Source organism: Cyprinus carpio, chromosome A23 (genome assembly GCF_018340385.1).
Source record: "Cyprinus carpio isolate SPL01 chromosome A23, ASM1834038v1, whole genome shotgun sequence".
Taxonomy (NCBI): Eukaryota; Metazoa; Chordata; class Actinopteri; order Cypriniformes; family Cyprinidae; genus Cyprinus; species Cyprinus carpio.
This window is the reverse complement of record NC_056594.1, coordinates 15400881-15420839: the sequence shown is the minus strand read 5'-3', so window position 1 is coordinate 15420839 and position 19959 is coordinate 15400881. Positions and strand designations below refer to the sequence as shown.

The 19959-nt window shown below is 36.9% G+C and overlaps 1 protein-coding gene across 5 annotated transcripts; it reads left to right on the top strand.

The window, feature by feature from the left end:
• Nucleotides 1-1284: 1284 nt before the first annotated feature.
• LOC109088855 (coiled-coil domain-containing protein 50-like) lies at nt 1285-18942 on the top strand. 5 transcript variants are annotated; one of them, XM_042713373.1, is made up of 12 exons: nt 1285-1568; nt 2596-2690; nt 7542-7604; nt 8614-8743; nt 9020-9110; nt 11330-11408; nt 12545-13648; nt 14373-14488; nt 17195-17308; nt 17815-17903; nt 17981-18066; nt 18152-18942. In XM_042713373.1, the coding sequence occupies exons 2-12, from the start codon at nt 2642-2644 to the stop codon at nt 18313-18315; spliced, it is 2085 nt and encodes a 694-aa protein (XP_042569307.1). In that variant the 5' UTR covers nt 1285-1568; nt 2596-2641; the 3' UTR covers nt 18316-18942. The 5 variants fall into 5 exon arrangements, with proteins under 5 accessions (XP_042569307.1, XP_042569310.1, XP_042569312.1 ...); XM_042713376.1 differs by lacking the exon at nt 2596-2690 and adding an exon at nt 15445-15522 and having other exon boundaries at nt 1286-1568; nt 18152-18939; XM_042713377.1 differs by lacking the exon at nt 12545-13648 and adding an exon at nt 15445-15522 and having other exon boundaries at nt 1293-1568; nt 18152-18926.
• The last annotated feature ends 1017 nt before the right edge of the window (nt 18943-19959 follow it).

The window sequence follows — 19959 nt, the reverse complement described above, 5'->3', positions numbered from 1 at the left end:
TATCTCTTTAAATTCACAGAAAAGCCTGGTTAACCTATGCAAAGGTACAAATATTTTATTGGGAATTCAGGCTGCCACGCTGATGCCAACAACATTATGTCAATGAGGGTAATAAAAATGATGCTCAAGAGAACCAGGGATATAAAGTCCAGATTACTTGTCTGCTGAGGAAACGGTGACATTTATCACCCACTGCCAAATATGTATTAGTGATGCACATTTGACATTCATAAAGCTTGGAGTATAATCAGACAGAGCAGACATGAGAAATGAAGAGTCGTTTTAAAAGGATACGTCACACACAGTCTGATTATTTCTGAACTTCATAGGCTATTTAAGATTGGTCTTATCAGGAATTTGCTTGGCTGAATTGCTCCCAACATTAAACACAAATTCACAGTACACTCGATGCACACTGAACTTATAATGCAATACAAAACTGTAAAATATGCAATATTCAGAATGTTCAGAAATTAAGTTGATCAATAGACCATTGTCAGGTAAGCACCATACGGAAAGAGGCACAGGATTGTACTGCTATTTAACAACATGACAATTGTTCAGCCGTGAAACATCTTCCCAAAAAAAAAAAAAGGAAAAAAAGAGAGAAAATAAAAGAAAAAAATGTAAGTAGACAAACTCGAGAGCTTGATACAATTTGTGCCACCGTAAAGACTGTCTATCAAGGCTTTTATTATTATTATTATTATTATTATTATTATTATTATTATTATTATTATTATTGTTAAATAACATTTTTTAATTGTCAAATTCAGCAATGACAGATTTTTAACTGTTTGTTAAATAAATATTTTTATTTATTAGTATTATTCCGTTTCAAGTATGGAAATGCATGGAATGCATGGAAACAGCAAACCTAGGACAACATAAACCAGATGATTATCTTGAATATTTTGTTAATGTTTTGAAATACAATTGACAAAACATAATATATCATGTTTATGTTTATGTGTGTGAACAGCAAGAGTGTCATAAGGAATAGAAAATGACGAGTTTCCTTCACAATGCATGAATTTTAAGTCTCAAGCGCCAGTAGAGGGCAGAATATCATCCCCCACCTCTGAGAAGCACTTTATAACTTTGTATTTGTTATTATATTTTTAATTTCACCTTACGTAAAGTTGAGAAACCTTACTGAATAATAATTTGCTATTATTTTTTAGTAGCATAATGTGTATCAACCTTCTGTGCATTTCGATAGTTAAAAACAATAAAAGACTTTTGATTTAAGTATTTGTGTTAATGTTTGATGTGAATTGAATGCACCAGTGTGTAGTAGCCTAATGAGTACTGGTCGAGGGAGGGAGCGTGAAGTTTGTCCGCGCTGGCTTCCCATCCCTGTGGAAGCTCATACCATTGTCTCGTTGTCAAAAACTGTCTAGTCGGAAACTTTGAAACTGGGTTATTATAGTTAAGGCTTGTTTCAGACACTGACAAATCCAAGTACGAACTTATGAGAAGTGAAGGTTTTTCGAGTAGCCCTAGTATGCAACAAGTAGTTGAACACAGAAAAGATAGTTTATAGAGAAGAGAAGCGCGCAGAGCAGGTAAGATGTTTGGTGTCTGTAGTGAATCATGTTTTCAGTCATGTTTTTTTGTGGTGAAAATCGTGAGGAATATAAAGATCAATTTACCGCACTGTCCCCATTGATTTCACTTCGCTTTTTTTTTTTAGTTTCGTGCCTCTTTTGCATTAGCTGCTTTGTCGTATATTTTGTTTTCACACAGTGTTTGTTCTTGCTTTCTGTTGTGTATTATAGCACAACACAATTTATGCTCTGATGGAGTCGATTTATTTTTATTTTGTTTATTTACGTCTTAATTTACTTTTAAACCACTAATATATTTACTGTTTAAATCATCTATTTTATGTTTATGTTCGCATTTATTTACAGGTGACTATATAAAGAAATGGCTTTTATTTGATTTGATTTTACTAGTGGTTTAAGGCAATGACTTATTTAATTTTACTTTATTTTATTTTATTGATGATTTCTTAAACCAATACTTTTTAGTTTTCGTTAAGTATTCCTTTTTTATTTTGTAGATGTTTTCATACAACAGCTCCTTATTCGTGTTATTTCTTTTGTTTTAGATTTGATTTCTAAAGAGGATATTTTGTTTCTCTTTTATAAATATTATAAATATGTTATAATAATAATAAATATTTAATAAATATTATAAATAGTGCAATGAATAAATGTGACCCTCTCTGTGAAATCCAGGCTAAAGTCTCAAAATCTAATTCATTCAATCATTAATTTCACTATGATTTCAATATTTGACATGGTCTTAGTCAGTAATAAAGATATCAATGTTACATTTTCACAGAATGTATTTTACCTTACAAAGGATGATTTTATATAGAAAATAGTAAATCACCAAAACATGCACATATTTTAAAACTGGTTTGTCAAAAGCTTTGTCTTTGCAGTGAATTATAGTCTCATAAGTAATCGTATTTAATGAGCCAGTGGTGGACTATGTATAAGTTGGGACAGTCAGTGACCAAGTAAACTACTTTGGCCCAGTCAGTGTAGCACTAACCAGAGTCTCTCTTTCATGAGACTACAGGTAGGTGTTGCTGAATGGCATGAGTTGTTGAGCAGTGCCAGAAATCATGACAGAGCTGGAGGTGGATCAGTCCAACCTGCCCAGAGTCCAGGAGGGTAAGACCTGCCCGACATGCATCATAGTCACACATGTACGTTGCAGACTATTTCATTTTAGAAGATCTGTGCTCTAATGATGCATAAGGATCCAAAATTTGGCACATCATTGTGGCCTTGGTTGTTGATTCCCATTCTGATCTTAGATTTTCAGATGTCTCATTCTGATGACATATCCTGTGTGCTGCATGCTTTTGCTGATAAGTCTGAGATCTGATTAACATTCCAGACATCTGCTGTATATCTCGGAAGCAAAATAGCTATCTTTAAGAACCTTTCCACATGGCTCTGTTTGCTCCAGTATTGTCTCTTAGGTAAAAATCCTGTATAAAGGAGCTTGACCCAATGCTTCTTTTGAAGGGGGAAATGTTGATGATGATTTCCCTTCTGTTCCACTTCTGTACACAAAGCTTTCATTGTTTTGCATTGTATTTTTACGCTTAAACAAGCACTGGTTATATGAACAAAGATCCTATTAGACCACCATTCTGTCTGTATCACCTAATTAACTAATGTCTATGCTTTTGTAGATTACTATGTCATGTTTTTCCCATGGGTTTATATCCTTTTAACCTGGCCTGTGAGCAACAGTGTTTTCCTTTTCTCAGTTTGTTTTCAGTACTAGTTCCCCAAAACATTGTGAAATATATCTTAGTGAGCTCTCTTTGTTTTCACTCTTGTTTTATCAGTTTCTGTGGATGTGTTTTAGCTCTGGTAGTTCTCTTCCTGTGGTCTTGGGAATGCTGTCTCTATACCCCAGTTCCCTTGAGAAAAAGCAGCTTCTTTTTTGTATTCTCTGCACTTTAACCCTTTGCATCCTTCACTCCATGCCTTCACTGACCCTTTTCCTCTTTATGCCGTGAAACCTCTGCCCAGACAGATATTTATAAACGTCTGGTAGTGGCACACTACAACTACCACTGTCAAACAAGTGGATGGCAGACTACTGAGCTGAGAATCTTTTTTTTTTTTTTTTTTTTTTTTTTTTTTTTTTTTTTGACAAAATTGAATGTGTACTTACTGAAGAATTTATATATATATCATCCCAGTGTCTCTGTCTGTTTTGCATGCTGTGACTGCTTTATCTTATTTTTAAAGTGTTGCATCACGTTTTTAAAGTATGCATAAATGCTTTCAAACATATGTTTTGCCTGTCTTTGTAATATGAGCAAGTCTTTTTGGCTTGGCTTCTGCAAAACTAGTTTGACAACTTTATATCCACTCCCTCTTGCCTGCCAAACCACTCAGCGCCCCAATCAGACACCTGAATGCTGAGATCAGATCCACTAAACCTCATTGCTGCTAGAACTGGGTCTTCAGGCGCAGTTCCCTCCTCCTACAATGAGAAGAGTGTATGAGTGCAGGTTAGCAGGTGTTTAGACTGTTGAGAGTGAATTTTAAAGTAACACAGGTATAAAGCTTCTCCCTCCTTGACTGGATAAAAATGGATGATCCTTTCAGCGTGTGAATCTGTGAGTGTTGTTTTATTTTGTTGACTGCTTATTTAGAGACTTGAGCTTTAAAACATCTTGCTGTTAGGGGTTCAGGAGTTCCTCAGCTGTAGATAAAGATGAACAGAAATCCCCAGCACTGCCTGAACTCTTATGGGGGTGGATACGGCTGTCAAGAGTCTTATCGGTTTAGGTGTAGTGTTTGGAGAGAAGACTAACGTGTTTTCCTGAAAAAACTTAATTAATATCCTAAATCCAACTGTCAGTAGTCCATTCCATTTTTTAAGAGAAGACTAACGTGTTTTCCTGAAAAAAATATCCTAAATCCAACTGTCAGTAGTCCATTCCAGTAGGCGTATGTACTTGGCTAGCATGCTAGCATATAGGCTTCACTTGTCTTTTGCTGTCTTATGCTTGCTGAGAACAGTAGCTATAATTAAATGACACAGATGATTTTACAACTGATAGCCCAATCGTTACTCTATTTCATGTAAACACCTTAATCTGAAAAAATAATAGACTGAGCTTGAGCCAAAAGAAACTGAATGAAATAGGATCTTAAATAATCTGTTAAATATAAGAATAATTGCCATGTACTCTACAGTTCAAAAGATTTTATTAATGATTCTGAAAGAAGTCTCTCCAGCTCATCAAGGCTGTATTTATTTGATATAAAATACAGTAAGACAACAATATTGTGAACATTTTCATTTAAAAAACTATTCTCCCAATATACTGTATATTCTATTAATATACTGTATACTGTAAAAAAAAAACCTGTATATTTCTGTTAATATATAATTTTATTCCTGTAATGGTAAAACTGAATTTTCAGCATCATTACTCCAGTGTTCAGTGTTTATTGGCCCCGAAATCTTACTGGCATTTTGAACAGTAGTGTAAACCTTTGATTAGTTGTGACATTTGATGAATAAGCTTTTAAAGTTATCAAAATGCTTTTTCTGCAATATTTTTTAGATACAGTAAAGTAGCAAGGAAAAACACCCCAATTATGAACTAAGGTGTGTGTGTGTGTGTGTGTGTGTGTGTGTGTGTGTGTGTGTGTGTACGTACACATGTATGTATATCTGGGTCCACAATTTTTTTGCTTTGTATTTCTGATGATGTTAGAGTTCTTGTCATGTCCTGTCCAGGCAGAGAGTATGTTGGCTGCTGGACAAAACAAACCAGCTACTGAGTCAACAGAGCAACTGGGTGTCTCAAAAGAGGACAAAGACTCTAACCATTATGTTTTGCCCTTATCTGTACGCCTTCCTTCTGTCTTTCCAAAGTAAACAGCACCAAACTCACTATCCTTCTGCTCCGCTTGTGTCTGTTTTTCTGCTGCTGGCACATCTGGAAACCATTCCTCCTTTGTGCAGGCGTATGTGTGTGCACTCTGGGTGGATGTGGATGTGTAAGGGCATTGTTGGGAGGTGCTTGTGTAAACTGATATGGGTTATCGCAATATGCAGCAGGTGGACTCAATCAGAAAATACATTTGTCTTTTTGGATACTGAAACGGTTGCATTAAAACCCGGGGTACCCCACAGAAGGGTTATTTCTCTCTGCCCCCATTTTTTTTGGAGGTCAGTAGTTTCACCCCATCAGACGAGATGGCTGGGCCTCACAGCTATACATAGATTTCCACCAGCTGCTCAGGTCAGAGGTTGTGCTGAAGTCAGAATGTCTCCATTACGATTATGGTCATGCTACTCTGATTGCTCAGGTCATCAGCAGAAGCAGAGTCATTTGTGTTTCAAGTTTCAGTCCTGTTGAGTGTTAATCCAAAAGTTACACTGATGGGGTGGCTCTTGACTTAGAGAAGCGCTCACTTTTACTGCTCTCGGGGTCTGTAATGTTCTCCGTCCCGACCGCAGGTCCAGCACCAGCGCTAAAGCCTCAGACTCCAGCTGTTGCATCAATTACAGACTGTATTCCCCTCAGAAACTCTCTGTGACTCAGCCACCCTGTAAATCACTAAATTTGAGGTTGCTTTTTAACTAAATTTGAATTTGGTGAACACTTTGTGGATATCCTGAGGGGAGGCACCACGGGATTATTGAAGTTTTGTTGCCATGAGCGTGTTTATGAGAGCTGTATATGTTTGTTTGGTAACACCAGTGACACGGTTTCAGTTACTGTGACACTACTCAACATTCACCACAACAGTTATTTACTGTAACCCTTTGAGAGATTCTGCAATGTGCAAAATACTGTACAGAGCTTTTTAGCCTCACTGTATACAATAGGATTCCTTAAAGATAAGAAAATGGCAATGAACTAAATAAATGTCAACTTCAAACACAATTGCTCCTTAAAATATCATCAAGCAAATCATGAGTTCTGAGTAGGACTAGTGTTTATTCAGAGGTGTTTATTGAACTTTTTTCTTCCAAAAGATCCACACTGAGTTCTCATATAAGCAGCACCTTTTTTTTGTTTTGTTTTTTACACGTCCATTTTGTGGTTGAATATCAGCTTGAAAGATGCTCAATAACTGTGCTTTTGAGTTCACATGAACATTTGTTAAATTTAGAGTTCACTGACCTGATACACTGTGTTTTTTTTTCTTGGAAATGTTCTAGGTTAAATAAAGTTTAGTTCTATAACGGCATCAAAATACTGCTGATTAGGACAGAAAATAATGCATGACCAGATCTTCGTCCAGCTAGAACAGTAGTCCTTCCACTAAAAGGACTATTTAGACTATTTTGGATCTCAAATAAGTAATACTTCAGTACAGATGATAATGCAATCTTCTTATTTCTGCCTTGCCTCAGTAGACATTACTACATAAAGTTTGTTTTGTTTTACAAATTAGCGCATAACAGATTCCTTTTAAGATTTTCCTTAAAGCAGCGAGAGCTTTGCTGGATTGTCAATTATTTTAACATAGGGTTTAAAATGAAATGTGACACTTGTGGGACCAAAACCACAACTGTAATTTTGTTTTTAACTTTCCAGGGTGAGTTTTTGTCATGCAGACTGTAATTATGGCTTTATGAAATTTGATAGTCTCATTTTTAAACTTGGTATATAAAGAATTTAAGACTTTTTTTAAGGGATAAAATATATGTCTTTTTAATTTGTTTTGAAATTGAGGCTTCACAAATGTAGTGTTTTGAACATTTTTAAATGAGCTTTGAATTACTTTACTAAAATGACCTGAAGTGACTTATGAAGACATGAAATAACACATCATAGTGTCCGAACACAGTCCAAATGTCTGCCAGAATTTTTTCATATGTAGTGTTTTGAGTTACAGCCTCAAATATATGTTATTCTTTTTTAATATTATGTATTTATTATGATTTTTTATTATTGATTATTAGTAATTTCTCACAGTAAAAGCTGTTAATTGCAGTTGTACTGAGTGTTGTTGTTTTTCTCTCTGCAGTGTGCCAGTGTTTTGCTGTACTGGAGGATGGAGCTCTAGCATATAACCTGCAGGAGCAGGAAAGTAAGTCCCATTTCTCTTATTTCATCTGCCACACCTAAAGCTTTTTTAATGCAAGCTTGAAATCTGTTTTCTCAGCGTTGACACATTCAGCTGTCTTTTGTATACTTCTAAAGTGGGCTGGTGTTCAAACACCTGAAAATACAAGGATGTTTCAGTCCATAAGGTAACAAGACCTCTCATGTAAGTCTCATGTGAGTTTAGTTTTAGACTGTTCTCTGAACAGTCATTCACAGAGATCACTGCATCAATATTTTAGTTAATGTTTTTCATGTCAGCCTATTACCTGCCCCTAAATGGCATCAAAACCAACTGTGACAGGTTGCTTTACATGAAAATCAGATGATCTCTCTGTGCAAGTGTGCAGTCTATTGTCACAGTAAGGCTACATGAGGTCTTATAACATTATTTGCTGAAACAATCAAGTACATCAGATGTTTAGAAATCATTATCAAGGTTGAAGTATTCTGATATACACAACAGTTCACAATGTCTGTGTCAGTAAGAATTACTTCTATGTTCACCAAGGCTGCATTTATGTGAACAAATGTGCAGTAGGAACAGTGATATTGTAACATATTTTTACAATTTAACTGTATTTTTAAATGTATTTAAAATTATATTTATTCCTGTGATAGCTAAGCTGAATTTACAGCATCATTACTACAGTCTTCAGTGCCACTTGATCCTTCAGAAATCTAATATGCTGCTTTGCCGCTCAAGAAACATATACAGTATTATGGATATTTTGGAAACAATTGCTCTGCTTAATATTTTTTGTGGGAACTGTGATACGTTCTTTAATGAATAGTAAATGTAAAAACATATTTGAAATGGAAATCTTTTGTAACATTATAAATGTCTTTACTGTCACTTTTGATCAATTTAATACATCCTTGCTGATTTATGTTTTTAATTTAAATTTTGATAAATTTAGTACTTACTTGATGTTTTTAATAATTAGTTTATTTTAAATGTGGTATTGTGTTTTATTGCATGCTATCTCCAACAGTTGAGCAGTACTACAGCTCAAATGTGCAGAGGAGTCAGCTGGTGCAAAGGGACATTAGAGTAGCCAAAAGACTCCAGGATGAGGAAGAGCATAAAGCTCAGATGCTGCAGCACCAGGCAACTCGCCAGCTGTAAGATCTCTCTCACACACACACACACACACACACAGTCACACACACACACACACACACACAGAGAGTCAAAGACTAAATTCACCACTATCGTATATGACACTGTCCTTTCATGGTTGTACAGTATACTGTTTATCAGCAGTTCAGTAGTTGTTAGCTTGTCCAAAGTCCATCATTGTCCTATAGTGTGATGGCCTCAGCACTTCCTTCTTACGTTAAAGGAAACAGATGTGTTTTTAGTTGTTTTTATTATATCAAAGGTGCTTTTTTCTCTTAGGAGGAACGGGACTCTGAATATGCATGCATGATTCAGGAGGAGATCCAGCGCCGTGCGGACGAAGCTCGGGGGAGGGAGGTGAAGGACGAGGTGTGTAACACACTCTAGGCTCAGTAAACGTCACCACTTCTGTTTTTCATTTGCACCTCTGAACCACTTTGTCTGAGGGATCAAATGGATCAATAATTAATGAGTCACCATGGGGCGCCAGCGAGCTGATTTATTCAGGTAGTCTCCTGTGGAGTGTAAGAGCTGGCAAAGACCACACAGGAATGAGCATCAAGCTGCTATAAAGCAAAAATCACACTCATACTGTGCATTAATTAACTTCAGATGCATTTAACTCCAGCCCACCTTAAATAACCTCCCCAGGGAAACAAAAAAGACTTCTCTTCTAGTTCAGTGAGTCACAAGCAGAAAAGAGTGTGGAAATGTTCTCCTCCAGAAATAAAAGGAAATCTCTATGGATCTGCAGCTTTCCTTGGTGAGGGCTTTGTATTAAGGGTCCCATAAATGTTATAGCAGTTCTTTGTGTTGGAGGTGGTGTGGCATAGTGGTTTAAAAAGCTGCAAGCGATAATCCATGAAGTTCATTTCAACCAGCATTGTGCCCTAGTGCTTAACGTCTCTTTGCTCCAGAGTGAATACTTGCTTCAGAGTATTTGTAATAATTGTACTAAAAGTTTTTTTTAGAATCAGCTTATTATGAAATTTTAAAGTTCATAAATATTAAATGTAAGTTCTCCCACAGAAATTTTATATGATTTACAGTAAGGCACTTCAATTCAGTCAACTTGTAAAATAGTCATGTTTGATTTCTATTATGATCAAACAGTTCTTATAATTTTTGGATTCACAAAATGAATCATGGTTTATATCTATATATTTGGGAGTGGTAGAGTCCCGGGTGATTCAGGTGGCAAAGTGTCATTTCAATGCATTAATTATACATATTTATACCCCTGCAGCCCTGTGTTAATTAAAGCCTGTGAGGCAGCAGTTCGCATCTAAATATCATCTCCACACGCTGCTCTGAAACCTGCTGTCCTATCAAGCTCATACAGGAGCAGGGAAGAGTAATGTTGAACATCATCCTCACCCAGTCATTCAAATTGTTGTACACAAACATGCCTCATCTGGAGAGTGATTTCTTCAGAGTCCAGGTGCCAGATAAGCTCAAAATCAGACCCCTTGAGACAGGAGCTGGTCACTGTGTGGGGCAAAATCTCACAGCTCAGGACAGTGGATTTAATCATATTAGTGCTGTGAAGTAAGCAAGGCCACCTTAACAGGTTAATTAGAATGGAAAATTTCCAAATTTAAATGAATGTCTGTTTGTCATTGGCTAAAGCCAAAACACTTATTATTAATATTACATTATATGAAAAATATTTCATTTGTAGTTAACAGCAAAGTTAACAGCATATCTTTGTTTTTCTACAAAATATTAGTTATTGTCTAATATTAGAAAATTGGAGAAACATATTCAAGTTTCACCAAAATTACCAGTCTAAAGCATAGTGTTAAAATACATTGTTATAAAATCTTTTTAGTTTCGGTTCAATTTTCCACAGGTGCCTTTGCCACCCCCTTGTGGCATGTCGAGGTACTCCTGCTTTAAAAAAAAAAACTCTTACCTAAACAACTTACTTGACCGTCTCTTTACTTACTCTTCTCCTATATTCTGATTTCTCCCATTTTCAAATTTTGAAGAATCTTGTTATAAATATTCAGCCCAGCTGCTGAAGTATTGCATTTTTCCTTGGTAGTCATGTGAGAAGATTAAAGATAAGGTCACTGTTGTAATCATACTGTAATTGTTTCAGTTTAAATAGGTTTCAGCCATACTTTGTCAGAGGAAGCTTGTGAGTCATTGTGGTCAGCCGTGTGATAAATGTGACCCCTGTTTATTGCAAGCCAAGTATGTAGCTTTTTGAAGATTCTGTATGGTGGGCTTTTTGCTGTAAGTGCAGGTTTTAAGGCCTTTGATACGTAAGCATGGAAATTCCCCTCTGTTGACGTGCGCGGTCTATCGCTGGTGCTATATTGAGTGCATGAGCGGATATATTTTTAGTCACACAACCCACACTTAGGGTTGAGGGTTTCTCCTTAATGTGTCATCACTGAATGATTGTAAATCTATTTCTTTCTGACATGCTATTATAGTTTTTTTTTTTTCTCAAATACAATCTGCAGCCATATTTTACATTTATTAAAGATGTATTTAAAAAAAACAACAACAACAGATCCTCACTCTCCCAAATGAACATTGAGATCTATAAAGCTTTTGTTTTTGTTTGTGTTTTTTAGGAAATAGCAAAAAGGATACAGGAAGAGGAAGAGCTTTATTTGAGACACAGGAGAAGTTACCAAAATAAAGATGGTAGAGGTAAAATACTCCTCTGTAACAAAATTCATGGTGTTATTGAAGTGTTTTTATGAAGGGGTTGTTCCTTCAACAGTTTTGTTAGGTAGGGCGCTCTTTTGTGACAGCAGGCTCCCGTTGTGTTCACACTGACACTGTTTCTGTTGTGTGACAAAGCTTCTGTACATAAAATACATTTACATTTATACTGCATTCAGTATTTTTTTTTTTAATGGTTGTTGTATTTTTTGTAGTTTTTTTGGGTGTTTTATATATATTTTATGTTGTAGGGGGGGCCACACTTACATTGACACTGAACCTGAACCCCACAGTAAAATTATAAACTAAATCATCTGGATTGAGTCTGATTTGCTTATTAAAAGCCTAAATTGCGAAAGATCATGTTGATAAATGACTATGATCATGACTATGTCTCAATGCCTTGTCACATGCATTTTCTTTGACTAGTCACATGGTTGTTTCCTGCATTTGATTTGCACTAAAATAATGTGACCCCACGGGTGATGTTGTATGACAGTATGACACATACAGTATAGACAGCTGCTTCATTTGCTTTTTAAGCCCCACAAAACATTATCTGGAATGATGACTATTCCAAAGTCCAGTTCACATGTTTGTTTTCTGTTTGAAAAGTTCTATGGTTGCGTGACATCTTTTGTGTCTTACAATAAAACCTGAATTTCTATAATGGCATAAACAGAGCTTCAACAGAATGTTAAGTTTTCCTTCAAATTTATTGACTTCATTCACGTCTGCAGGATTGATGGCGTTTCCACTTCTTTGTTTTGCTAAACAAGTCCAGTTGAAGTACACCCAAAGATGAAAATTCATTTGGAATGACATGAGAGTGAATAAATGATGACACTACTATTATTTCTTTTGGGTGAACTATTCCTTGAATCCAACTATCCTATTGAATTTTATTGATGTCGTAACCAGGCCCTGAATTCAGTGAAGCTCCATTTTAACTCCCATGTTTTGTATTTTTTTCCCACATGTAATGCATGTTTTAATGGTACATTTGTCTTTTTTACTTCTAAACAAAGCTTCATATGTTAACTGTTTTACTGTGCATCCCCTGATCTCTAACCATTTCCCATATCCCCTGCTTTATGTTTGCATGGTTGGCTTTACTAAAGAGTCCACAAGCATTCCTGCTCGTCCATACTTACCCCGGCCTGTTCATGTACCTCACAACCAGTCTCCAACCAGAAAATGGCAGCAATCTTCCTCACCCACCTACTCGGACTCTGAGGAGGACCTGATTGAGTACAGTAGGCCTACAGTCAAACCCACTGTGGGGCAGAGGAAGCTGGTCGGCAGACCTTCCAGAGCTCATTTAGAGCAGGATGACAAAAGCATGACCAGCCAAAGCAGCAGTAACAGATCTTCACACCTGTCAGGTGGATGGGGTGATGTCATCAAGCTCATAAAGAACGATATGAGTGAGCAAGGCTACCTCAGCAACAGCTCTGAGGATGACCTCTTTGAACCAGTCTATAAACTTGAGAATATATTGCGACAGAAGCAGCAGGTCTCAGGAATGGGGCTGAGTCGCCACAGCAGCATGAGGGAGGATCATAGCAGAATGTGGCAGGGAGACAGTTATGGTCATGGAACGAGTTTTAGGGAGAGACATGTTCATTTCCTGGATGAACGGAGGCGCACTAACAGTTACCTTGGCAGTGGTTGTAGGATCTATGAAAATGGTCAAAGGGACACTAGGGAAAGAGTTCAGTGTTCAGCAGATGATCACACACACCTCAGAGAAACTCAAGGTCTCCACACTCAATCTCAGGAGTTTCAACGGAACATTTCAATGCGACGTAGTTACCATGGTAATGTCAGGCGGACATCTGTGCATGAGGGAAGCAGAACATGCAGCATAGATTATTCTAACTTGGCTAGACCAAGACTCTCAAATAATGCTCCCTCACTGCAGCCTAGAGTGCCACAGTTGATGGAGTTGGAAGTGGAGGATTGTTTGAAAGATAGGAGAAATTGGGAGATGGTGAGAGGCAGAAATACACGGCAGAGAGCTCAATCATTAACGGAGGATGAAAGGAGGATAGACCGAGACCACAGGCATAGAGAGTGTAGAGGGAGGAGAATTCAGAGTGAGCGCTGGCAGACCTTCGAGGAAGAGAGATCAAGCACAGAGGAAGAGTTGGAGAGGGAGAGCACGAGAGAGGAGAGACTGATGCAAAGACTCCAGTCTTGCAGTGGGCGCTCTTCCAGAGCAGGTAACCCCTCTCTGAGCTCTGCAGTGTGGCTGAGCCTGTCCCTACATCTACTCATTGCTTTCCAATCAATAAACAAGAACTTCTGTCCATTCCTGTGTGCTTCCAGTGTACATCTTGGGAGCTGAGGCAATTATTTTTTTTTTGGTGTCATCTGCTTTTTCTCAAGCTTGATCCCTTCTCCAGTGAGACTAAATCTCATCCTTGTTTCTCAAAAACCTCAAAATCTCATCTTCTTCTCTTTCTCCTAGAGCAGCATCAGTGATTTTCTCCTTTTCAGTACCTCAGTGTTAAATATTCTTGTTTTTTCTTGATGTAGTCTTGCATTTTCTTTTTGATTTGGCCCTTACTTTGTGTGTCCTTTGAGGTACGTTTATATGGCTGTAATCCACCTAATAAGATTCCTAATGAGTTTAATCAAATGGAAATCCACATTCAGCTGTCTTGGCCAAAAGTGTTCAATCCTGTTCCCAAAGGGCCACCTTGCAGCAGAAATTAGCTCCAGCCCTAATTAAACATCTGAACCAACTAAATAAGGTCTTCAGGATTACTGGGATCTTTCAGGTAAGTGTTTTGGCGCTATACTCTGTGGGACAGTTGCCCTCAAGGAGAGCAGGATTGGACACCTATGGTTGAGGCCCATCTGGCTGAAGGTGTTGGTGGTCTGAAAACCCTTTGTCCCCTCTCCACATTATCTGGTTGTGATTCTGTGCTTATTACCTGCCAGGACCTGCTCTTAGGAGTGAAATGGCTGCTCTTGACTTGGGAGAGCTGGAGCAAGTGCTACTGGATGAGGAGCTAGCCCTCAGGCTTCAGGAAGAGGAGGAGAGATCGGCCGAAGAGGTGAGCTACAGGACCAAATATAGGTGCATCTCAATAAATTAGAATGTCAAGGAAAAGTTCATTTATTTTAGTAATTCAACTTAAATTGTGAAACTTGTGTACTAAATAAATTCAGTGCACACAGACTGAAGTAGTATAAGTCTTTGGTTCTTTTAATGGTGATGTTTCGGCTCACATTTAACAAAAACCCACCAATTCACTCTCTCAACAAATTAGAATATGGTGACATGCCAATCAGCTAATCAACTCAAAACACCCGCAAAGGATTCCTGAGCCTTCAAAATGGTCTCTCAGTTTGGTTCACTAGGCTACACAATCATGGGGAAGACTGCTGATCTCACAGTTGTTCAGAAGACAATCATTGACACCCTTCACAAGGAGGAAAAGCCACAAACATTCATGGCCAAAGAAGCTGGCTGTTCACAGAGTGCTGTATCCAAGCATGTTAACAGAAAGTTGAGTGGAAGGAAAAAGTGTGGAAGAAATAGGCTATACACCTGTATATCTACCACAGTTTTGGTATATGCCACTGTCTCTTTAATCAAACACACTTGATACAGGTTATCAGCTCATTAGAAGAGACTAAGAAATTGGAGTGTCAGGCAAAGGAGACATTTAAACTGTTTAGTGTTGGGGAGCTCCAGAAACATGATAGGAAATCACTGGTATATTGTGTACACCGAACAATTCGGCTCCTGGAGGGCCACTTTCCTGCCAAGTTTAGCTTTAACACACATGCCTGTAGGTTTTCAGGTGTGTTTAATTAGGGCTAGTGCTAAACACTGTTGGAAGGTGGCCCTTCAGGAGCAGGATTGGACACCCCTGGTATGTACCATCATAACAACCCAGCTCTATTAGTGCTCTGTCGCGAAGTCTGTTTAATATCCCTATCAATAACAGTAGTAAAAATTCCTAAAATAAGTGAAAATATGCAGAATTGTTTTGTTCTTTCATAGACCCATCAAGGCCCCTCTCCTCTTAGAAGGGACTGTCCTATTGGAGATTTCAGAGTGGCACAGGTTGCTCAAGATGAGGTAAGCAGAGCTTAAATGAGAGTACTGCTTTCCCATTACATGAATAGGTGTGAATAGGGCTGTGAATCTTTGGGTAGACAGCGATTCGATTCGATTCATGATTCATAGGTTTTCGGTTCGATTCAAGAACGATTTTTTGCAAATTGAAAAACGATTCGATTCACAATTAAATTAAATTTGATCTGATTATAACGATTCGATTCTGCATTTTTTAAGTGCATTCGCAGGATTATTTAAATGCTTCCCCTAAATTCTTTAAATGCTTAGTCAGGAGGCAAATTACACAGCAGCCTTTATGGTAACAGAACCATAGGTTAGGCCTAAAGAAATAAAAAAACACATTTGTCCATTGTTAGATGCTAGTTTAATGATGCTATGGCGTGACGTGACATGACATATGTAAAAATTTATGTAAGCCAAGATTTTAAAAAAGAGCTTTAAAAGTATTATGCATAGGCTAACATTTTTTCACACCAGGGGTGTAGCCATAATTTTAGGACAGAAATGTCAAATACAATAATTTTATGTATGTATATATTATAATTACTATTATTATTATTTTTTTAAAGGAATTCTTTTCTTATCTATTACTTTGAATTTGCTATAAGAAATCAATACACTGCTGGACAATAAGTCATTTGTAATCTACAGATTGTTTTTTCCTAATGCCAATTGTATGATTGTTTTATATACTACAAACAATTATTTCTGCACAGAATAAGGTAGAGAATATACTTTATGGTTTCTGTACTGTAATAAATAATATGTCAATTAGCACTGCATCATTCATAAATTTTATTTATTGTGGGGGTTTTTTCTTAACATCTATGGGCGCAAGATCACATCTCTTTCAGTGCAAAAACTTCATCTCATTTTCATAAAATAAAATGCTATAGTATTTAACTTTTCCTTTCCATCAGCGAATGATGATTCTGAAAGAAAACACTTGCCATGTCTGTTTGCTTAAGCAACGAATGCTACTTTCATGCATCTGATTATCAGATAAACCTTGCTTTTTTATTTCAAGGTTGTTGTTAATGCTATGGTTATTTTAACAGTTTCCTTCGTACATCTGGTTCAACAACATTGTTAAAACACATTTATTATTCAATGGAACTGTGCATATTCTTTAGACACTTACATTTCTGTTCCATCCATGCAATAAATAAGCAGATTTCGACTGCTCAGGAAACACTGTCGGTAAGATGCTGAGAGCCATTGAAAAACTACAGAAAAGTAAAACTACTTCACTTTAACATTACTGGCCACAAGTAGGCTACTAAGTTGAGATCACAACAGCTGCTCAAAAAATGTGTCAGTGAAATGAACGGTGCGCGAGCGCAATCCTGTGACAGTCACAGGCGGTAAACAGTGGAGCGCATGAAGGAGAGATGCGAGGCATGAATACTGTTCAAGTTCTCCATTAATTCGTGGTTGTAGTAATTTAATGTGTATATATTTTGAATGCATTGAGTCGCTATAGAAAAATTACGATTCATTCGATTCTTAGCGTTTTAAATCGATTACTGTCCAAAATCGGCGATTCACGATTCAAAAATCATGTTTCAAGATTGATGCATATGCATCGTCAGGGTTTGTAATCGATGCATCGATAAAATGAATGAATCGTTACACCCCTAGATGTGAATATTAATTTGTCATTTTGTGGCAGGAAATTGCACGTTTCATGCAGAAACAGGAGATTAAGGCTAAACGGAGGTCTCGTGAGCTGGAACCTGTTCGAGAATACTGGGAGAATGACAGGAGAACAACATGTGACAGACAGGTAGTCACTTTTAGAGTGACACTATATTTTATTATTGCGTAACCATGTACTTCTAACTTACAGTACTTACCAAAACTTCCAACCATCTGAAAGTTTCAAATGACACCTCTGCAGAATTGCCTTGTCCATGCATCTCTTTGGCACAGTTCATTCTGATATTAGTGCTGTTGAACTGGAGTGCATTTCCCAAAAGCAACTATGGTCGCAAGCTCCATCATTACCAAGAGTTCAGTGGAACTAACAACCATAGTTAGCTAACGATGCTTTTGAAAAATTCACCCCTTTTTAAACATTACTTTTGCTGTGCTTATATGATTTGATCATGTGATTCATCAGTATTGCCACATGCGTGATGATTCACACAGACTCAGCAAATTCTAACAAATTCTAAAACCCTATTTGTGTTTGTTGAACCAGAGTGAAACAACCTTTAGGAGCCTTTTTTGTAGTAGTACAAAGAAATTCCAAAATAATTTTGATTATGAATTTTGCTGTTTGATATTCAGAGGCACAGACTGGATTCCGAAGGTCTTCAATCCCCATTTGATGACTTCACCCCAGACAATCAGCTCCCTGGTCACATTTCCGTGACAATGTAAATCACTCCTTTCTCTATGAATTACTGCTAAATTTTCAGGTAATATCATTTAACATCCTTTGGTGTCACCACAGACAACCGCAAGCCATCAGAAATATTGCTGAAGAGCTGGACCCCACCTTTCAAAGGAAGGATTCAGCTGAATCAGAACAAATTAATGGTGCTTTGATTCATTCACATAACACAACAACTTCTAATATATTTAAGAATGGAATAAATAATAACTATAAGTCGTTCATTTATAGGTTCCTGTCAAAATCAAACATCACAACAAGTAGGTTTGAACAGCCCTGTGGAAGAACCTACTTTTGTGCCCCCCACGAAACAACAGAGTGACAAACTGGGACGTGTAAAGCACAAGAAGAAAAAGGAAAATGCAAAACAGAAAGAGAACTGCAAGCAGCAGTGATGCTGGACATATAAAAGTGTGAAATCAACTGCAATAATGAATTAATAACCAAATTGGATTAAAGAAATGCATGCATGTCCTGGCAGTTTGGGGCTTTCCAGTCTTCTGTTTTCTCCAAGACTTGGGATACTTTTGTATTCATCAAATCAACTTGAACTTGCAAAACAGGGGCACTCCATCCAAATAATGCTATTACTAGTAAACATCTGTTTAAGCCATGTCATGCTCTATTGGTTTGTTTCATTTTTATTTACCTTCTGGTTAGAGGCTGATATCTCACCACAGAGGGAAAGCTCCCATTAGCAGTACTTGGCATTACACATTTGACTTCTGGGAAAACCTGAAATGATACTATGCTTGATAAAGGAAGTTGGCACATGGTTGTTTTGGAGTTTTTCTGCATGACTCTTGATCTCTTAAGATATTTAATCAAGCATTCTTTTTTGAATTGCTTGTACCTTTTTTCTCTGTATTCCAGGAACTACAGTAGTCTTAATTTTCCTAAAGTGTTATTTTAATTTCTAATGGTTGCCTTCAGTATGTAAGAATGTCTCTTATTTGTATAAAGTTATTAAAAAAAAAAAAAAAACTTTTTGCAAAACCAAGTCCTGCTTTCACATTGTAGAAATTACATGTTTATTATTCTTAATATTATTTTAATATTTACCAGTTTACGAGACTGCTCCTTCTTTGTACTGTACATCAGCATAGTCTCTATGTATTGAATATTTTATTTTTTTTATTGTGTTTTTGATGAAACTTTCATGTGTTTTCTTGTATTTTTGTATGTATATGTATATATATATATATATGTGTATATATATATATATATATATATATATATATATACATACATACATACATATCTTTCTTGATGTACATCAATAAGCACTTTTACATTTACAGCAGGAATTTTGTGGATTTAAATTTAGACTCTAGGAAGAGGTTAAGACTTTCCCTAATACCAACAAATTCATGCAAATCTCCGTGGGAAGCACCTCAAACATCAAGTTCCATAGAGACCTTCTGTTCCCACAAAATGAAACTTGCGTGTAAAAAAACGGATATTCTTTTCCTATTTACAAGAGGGAGAGCTGTTTTATAAACTCAGTGTAGGGTTTAACATAAACACAGTAGTGATGCATAAAGTGACATTAAACAGCTTGACCTTTTTTGACTGTTAAAGACAAGCACCATCGTCACACTGCTCAACCACCAGCTGTTCTGTTCCATCCTCACGGCCTGACAAAACCTCCCTGGAGCCAAATAAGTGTTTTTTAGAGGGGTTTTTTTTATGGATGCAGAGTGAATTAAGGCCTGTTTAGACGTGGAAGGAAAATGAAGCCAAAATGCAAAATGATTCATCATGATCCCTAGGTGAACTCTAGATTATTAATATTACAGATACAGTAAATATTTTTCAAATCAGGTCATTAGGGAACTTCTGCTGAGTCAGCAGGATATACAGTCCACTGAACAATTTTAGAATTGATTAGTCATGTAAAACCATCAGAAGCTATCTCTTATATTAGTAAACCTCTGTTCCCAGTGAAAATAAACTCCAAATCTTCCATGTTTTTGGAAATTTTAGAGGATTTTTCCCCAGTGTCTTTAAATGGCCTCAGTATCTACTTCATGAACTTG